Source organism: Paramacrobiotus metropolitanus, unplaced genomic scaffold (genome assembly GCF_019649055.1).
Source record: "Paramacrobiotus metropolitanus isolate TYO unplaced genomic scaffold, Prichtersi_v1.0 Parri_scaffold0000053, whole genome shotgun sequence".
Classification (NCBI taxonomy): domain Eukaryota; kingdom Metazoa; phylum Tardigrada; class Eutardigrada; order Parachela; family Macrobiotidae; genus Paramacrobiotus; species Paramacrobiotus metropolitanus.
The window spans coordinates 123867-129965 of record NW_026570273.1 but is presented as its reverse complement, the minus strand read 5'-3'; the positions used below and the strand labels follow the sequence as shown (position 1 = coordinate 129965).

The following is a 6099-nucleotide window of genomic DNA, read 5'->3' as shown; positions in this document are numbered from 1 at the left end:
ATGCCGCGCTGATGAGATCACTGGTTAAATGGGATTGTGAGTTGTCACATAATGACAGCTGATTAATTATGACACTGACACAAATAATTGTTGCAGAACGATAATCTGGCGCTTATCCCGTTGTTAGAATTTATATTATGAGATTATTATAGTCACGGGAACAGAAACCGGAAGCATCGCACACACTGGTGTTGTTCTGTTCATCAACGTTATACAAGCAGGTTTCTTATATAGCACTAGGTACATTCACGATATTAGTAAGTTACTGCACCTAAACATCTGATAAACAAGGGGATTGGTGACCTGGGTGCACCGTACACTCATAGATCAGTTAGTAGGACAATGGTCATAGTTCACAAGTAGATGACACATTATGAGTGTATATTATATTGGTAATATATTTTCTAACACCCGTAATGAACCGGAATATTTTCATCTTTTCGTATCTACATTAAAGTTTTGCTTCCAAAAATGGCAGCTTTGCGTAGTTGAAATTAGGATAGTAGGTCATACAACCGTGGGCGACATATTGATGTTGAACAGCATTGCCAGTACCCGCAGATAATGTACGAGTTTATATACTCGCAGTTCCACACCTCCTCGGTCTCTTTCAGTGACGGAAACCTAATACGAAAGCACCACAGAAAAACCATTGATAATTTACCCAATGATGATTTTTGCAATTTAAACTCATCAGCTGCCTGAATCACAAAACATTGCGTATTTAACTGGATGTAATTGTTTGCAGCATGCCAATTTTATTGACAACTTTGAGAATTTGTTGTGCGCCTTTGGTTGGTCTGTTTTCGAAGTGCAAAGATTCATTAGAAACCTTATAAATTGCACTTTTTAACATATAAGTTTTTAAAATGAAGCCTAAAAGTGCAAACGGGATATAGAATTTTATGTTGTAGTTGCCCCAAAAAAACTGCGCTGAAGCACCCAATGGGGCAACTTCAAGTTTGCTGTTTCTAAATATAACGTATAATTTTTTTACATATTGGATTTATTTTGAAAAAATCTTGTGTAAAAAACAGTAAAGATATAAATTTTTAAACATGAAACTAATTCCCCTAACTGAGAAAACCACTGATCGTTGGAATTCGAATGAATGGCTGAATTCCAAAACCAAAAAAACTTAGTATGTAAAATAATTTTGTCTTTCCAACGGTACCAAGAACAGCCAATTCCATTGCGGCAATGGATTATAAGGCGCGTAGAACTGTCCAAACTTTAATTCTAGTAAATATGGGTTTTTGTTTTTCGAAAATGGTCCTCTGCATCGGCGCAGAAAAGTAAACATACCACCACGCTACCTGCAGGCTGCATATAGCGTTCATCAAATCGCAGTCTGCGCGCGGTAGCAGCGCAACGCAGACACGCAGCCCGCGTGCGGTTGTTTGCGGTTCGGTTTGAGAGGAGTTGGCAGTTAAGTGAATGGAACGTACTGCTGGACCCGAGCGTCGTTTTAGACCCACGGTACCTTTTGATCTTTTACACAGTTGTGCTTTTATTTGGATCTTCGACTTTCGAAAAAACATCCATTTTAAAGAGCATTTTTTTCTATCTGGGAAACTGTAGCTATTGTAACTCCTCTGAAAATGAAGGCAAAACAATTACCTCGCCCTAACTGAATTTGAGCGCCTTCGTGGCTTGTAAGTGTCTGCGCAATTGCTTTCCCTTGTGTGATGTGCTAATTCCAGAAAAGGTGCTAGCAGTATTCGAGAGAAAAAACCTGGGGGCACGTTGCATTCTTATTTTACCAAACGACTGTACATACAGAGATGATGCTCGCCAGTTGGCACACATCATCATGCATTTTGACAAGTAAAATAGTCGTGCTGTCGAGTGTCGATCAGGTATCAATTTCATAGCCCGTTTAGCAAGTGGCATGACAATGCCTAAACTGGCTAAACACATGTCATTCCGCAGTTCTTCCAAAAATATTGGCCTTTCGGAGAAGTGCCGGTAAAATGGCTTCCTTAAACAAGAAATGGGATTTACAACATGAATCACCAACTAAAAGCATTCACGGGAAAAGTGTGCACCATGGTTTAATGTGGAAGAGCGTCATGATTTGGATTATATTACTGCAGATCTGTGGCTATGCTTTCTTCCCGCTAGAATGCCGCACTATTCCGGCTGGGTTGTTACGGTGTTTTATGTGTTTTTACTGCGCGCTTCTAATAATCATTAATTCATTCTTCTTGTACGAAAGTACCACGTTCTTTTCGTCAAACTTGTCGAACTGGTTCACCTCCGTAGTCATGCAAGTGATCAACGCCTCGAATAGTGTCATCTCCTTTTTGTGCTTGATTCTCGTGTGGTTATCCAGCAGAAAATTTCTAGATTTGTTAAAAATGTTGGATCAATTTTCGTTCGCCTCCGTAAACAGAAGACGAGCTTATGCAATTATTGTCGGTATAGTCTTTTATGTCTTCCTAACTATTGCAAGAAACGTTTATCGCACAAAAACCGAACAATCTGACGCTGCCATACTTCTTAACGGAAATGACCTTCAGCGTCTGTATTTCTCGCATCTGCCGACATCTTCTGTGCAAGCTCTTGCTCGCTTGTATTCGGCTGGTCTCGGTATCGCGGTTATTGGTCGAGAAATTTTATTGGGTTGGATGCTGACGGTTATGCTTTTTACCAGTGAAACGGTGCGTGCAACTGCGTTGAACTTCAACACGCAGCTGCTGGCGACAGGAACTGTCAGCTTGGATGATTACAACCATCAGCTTCAACTGATCCAGATCGTTAAGGGTTTAAACAGCTACTTCTCGGTGTTGCTGGGCATTCTGAGTTTTTCCGCGTTAACCGGTACAATCAGTGTCACCTTCGCATGCGGTCAGTACACTGCTGATCAGCAGCCTCCCGTTGATGCGATTATAACATTGGTCAAGTATATGTTCTCGTTTTGCCTGATAACGGCTGTCTGCATCTATTCCACCGAACAGGTAATCATTAATCAGCAGGAATGTACATTATAATGGTTATGTATCTTGGTACTTCCACAAAAACTGCAATAATCAGATGTAATAGTTATTGCGTATCTATCTGCTGCACAGCTTGTTCTTTGAGTGATGCTCGCCTTCGAATAGAAATTAATATCATTTTTAAATATCCTTTATCGGTGCAACAAGGGTCAAAGATTGCGGGAGGTTGCCGATATATGTCTGAGCATCGGAGAAAAAAACTGGAAGAGGGATGAATGGAATGCGGTGTTTGTTCGCAGCAAGACGAACGGTCCAGGTTGCTTTACATTGGCCGGCGTTGTCATCACACGCGAAAGTGCCATGCAGGTACACGGTACTCGACAATATCCGTTAAGGGAAGTGGCCCGGTACATGGTACCAAATTCGTGTACATGCACGAAATCATTCACTTTCGCGCACTCCCAAACCCTTTTTTCCCTTGTTTTATGACAATCTGTAGTAAATGATTTGTATACACAGGCCTGAAAACCGTTTGCGCGCGCAACATCCGGTTCGCGAGTTATGGCTGTTAGAAAATTCCAAAAAGTTTATAATCATTCAGGTGTACCAAAAGTCTCATTATGGACCGATCTCTTTCAGATTTTGCACGTAAATGCACATATCCACGAAGAACGTTTTTACACCGATCCACTGTTCTAGCATGTTTTTCAAATTTTAAAATGAATTTCAAAAATTTTAAAATTCATTTTAAAATTTGAAAAAAATCGTGGAAGTCTGGATCGGTGTAAAAACGATCTTCGTGGCCGTATGCATTCACATGCAAAATTTGAAGGAGATCGGTCCATAATGAGACTTTTGGTACACCTGAAAGCATTTAAACTTTTGGGAATTTTCTTACAGCCATAACTCCCGAACCGGATGTTGCGCGCGCAAACGGTTTTAAGGCCTGTGTATACAAATCATTTGACTACAGAATGTCATAAAACAAAAGAAAAAAGGGTTTGGGAGTGCGCGAAAGTGAAAGATTTCGTGAATGTACACGAATTTGGTACCATGTACCGGGCCACTACCTTTAACAGCCGCTTAAAGTTGGGACGTCCTATTGACCTGCAGCAGGTTTTTTAGTTCACGGTGTTTGTAGCGAGTGCTATGTAGCCGAACTTTAACATAGTCATAACAGAACAATTTTATTCGGCTACTTCTACAGAGAATTCATTGTAAACAGAAGCGCTACCGAAAGTACTGTATACGTGACTTTTACTACTACGACTTTTACTTTCACGTGAAGTAATGCAAAATACCTGAACGAATTAACCTCTATTGATTACAACAGGCTTGGGCAGCTTTGGTCAGCGCATTATTAGTTTTCGCGGAGTTGGCTCGGAGCTCGAAAAACGCAGAACTGGATTTAGGCGCGATCAATACAACCCAGGTTTGTATGTAATAATCATTTTTAAGCACAGGATATGCAATGTTAATTGGCATTACAGATCCGCTGACCACCGGGAAGAAATCAGCTAAGGTGCTTACTTCCTTCCAAATAGGATTCCAGCATCTAAGAGTAAGAGCCTGCTTGATCAACCATGGAGCAGTGAAGTTTCATTACTAATTGGTGTTTACAAGATTTGCGAAAACAGTCATAGAAAAATAACTTTTGTTTAAAAAATAACAGTCATAGAAAAATAACCAGTACGAACTGGCCATGAAAAAGATGCTAGCGCACAACTGACGTAAAAAAATAAATGATTATTAAACTTGCGTCGTAGCTGTTGTTTTTAAAAGACACCACTGACGTAAGAGAACACCGATATTAAAAAAGTTAGGAAAGTAACTTTTCTTGTGACTCAGTATACCAGTACCGTAAAATAATTGGATGCCGTGGTTACGTTACAAATACGCTGCACGGTCCAGAGTTATGGCCGTCTATGAGGTGATTTAATGGTTTCTGACCACACCGGCAAACCAGCTGCTTTGGCTTTTCCGGTTTACCGACATGCAACCAAGACGTCCTGCAAGTACAGCCTGCAGCCACTGTTGCACTGTCAGAATTTCAGGATCAGCTAGTAACAGGAAAAACTGAGGAATTCCACTGCGGGCATCAAGTATGACGGCCCTTTAACTCTGAATTGAAAGATATCAGACTGCCTAGTAAAAACTTAAAAATTTAAAGTACAGTACGTTCTCCACTGTATCTGTATGCCTGAAGTTTCCGATTATCGTTGCATTTTATCATTTGTATCAATTGTATGTATACCGTGCGATTATTTCTTCTGTAAAGGAACAGAATTATGTGTTACGCCAAACTCCAAATCACGGCCGGTCACGTTGTTTTCGCGATACGTGCAAGTCAAATATTTACATCGTATAAACATATTTATCGTAAAATCGAAGAATTTATTAAATGAACTTTTTTGTAAAGTAATAATTCATTCATATTAATTCATAAACATTAACTGCGCGATAGTTGTAGTGGGTGGCTGCTTTCTACTTAAGCGCCAATCTGCAGCCTACACCTCTACGCAAGAAAGTAATCACTCGGCTTGTACATTGCTACACGTATTGATGAACATATATATGTAATAATGATGATGTAATTAATTATTTAGGTTCTGTCGGTTCAAGTATATAGAATTTAATCTGCTAACGGGTTTCGCATGTACATCCGGTATGGTTTTACTGTCGTAGCTGTTTACTCGGCTGCTCTGTTGCAAGAAAGTACAGCAAAGTGACATAATAAATAGCAATTCTATGATTAGTATCCCATCGTTTTGTTTTCGCATTATGGGAATTTAAATGGTGATCATTGCGTATTGAACAATGTAAAGCAAGAGTTCAGTTAATACAAATTCTTCATTAATTTTGCATTTCCGTTCAGCTAACTGAAAGGCAAAGTACACTTTCTCCTTCTCTACCATGTCGCAAAATGTACCGAACTGAAACTGAAACTGAAACTAGAACTGAAACTGTATTTCGACGCTGAATCTGGATACCACCTTTTTGGCGTAAAAACTTTCCTGAGCGAGGTCTGATCGTGGCCTTCCATGTTCGACTTGTATCTGGCTATAAACAAAGACCAGCGTAATCATAATCATACGCACAAAGCATGTGCAAGAAAACGAAAAGACAGTTTTGGCGGTCAACACTCAACAGCGCATCCTGA

At 40.0% G+C, this 6099-nt stretch overlaps 1 protein-coding gene across 1 annotated transcript; it reads left to right on the top strand.

Moving 5' to 3' along the window:
- The first annotated feature begins 2860 nt into the window (after nt 1-2860).
- On the top strand, nt 2861-4644 carry LOC129592579 (uncharacterized). The gene is made up of 4 exons (XM_055488646.1): nt 2861-2960; nt 3147-3305; nt 4273-4371; nt 4430-4644. Exons 1-4 carry the CDS (start codon nt 2910-2912, stop codon nt 4436-4438), a joined length of 318 nt encoding a protein of 105 aa, XP_055344621.1. The 5' UTR covers nt 2861-2909; the 3' UTR covers nt 4439-4644.
- Nucleotides 4645-6099: the final 1455 nt, after the last annotated feature.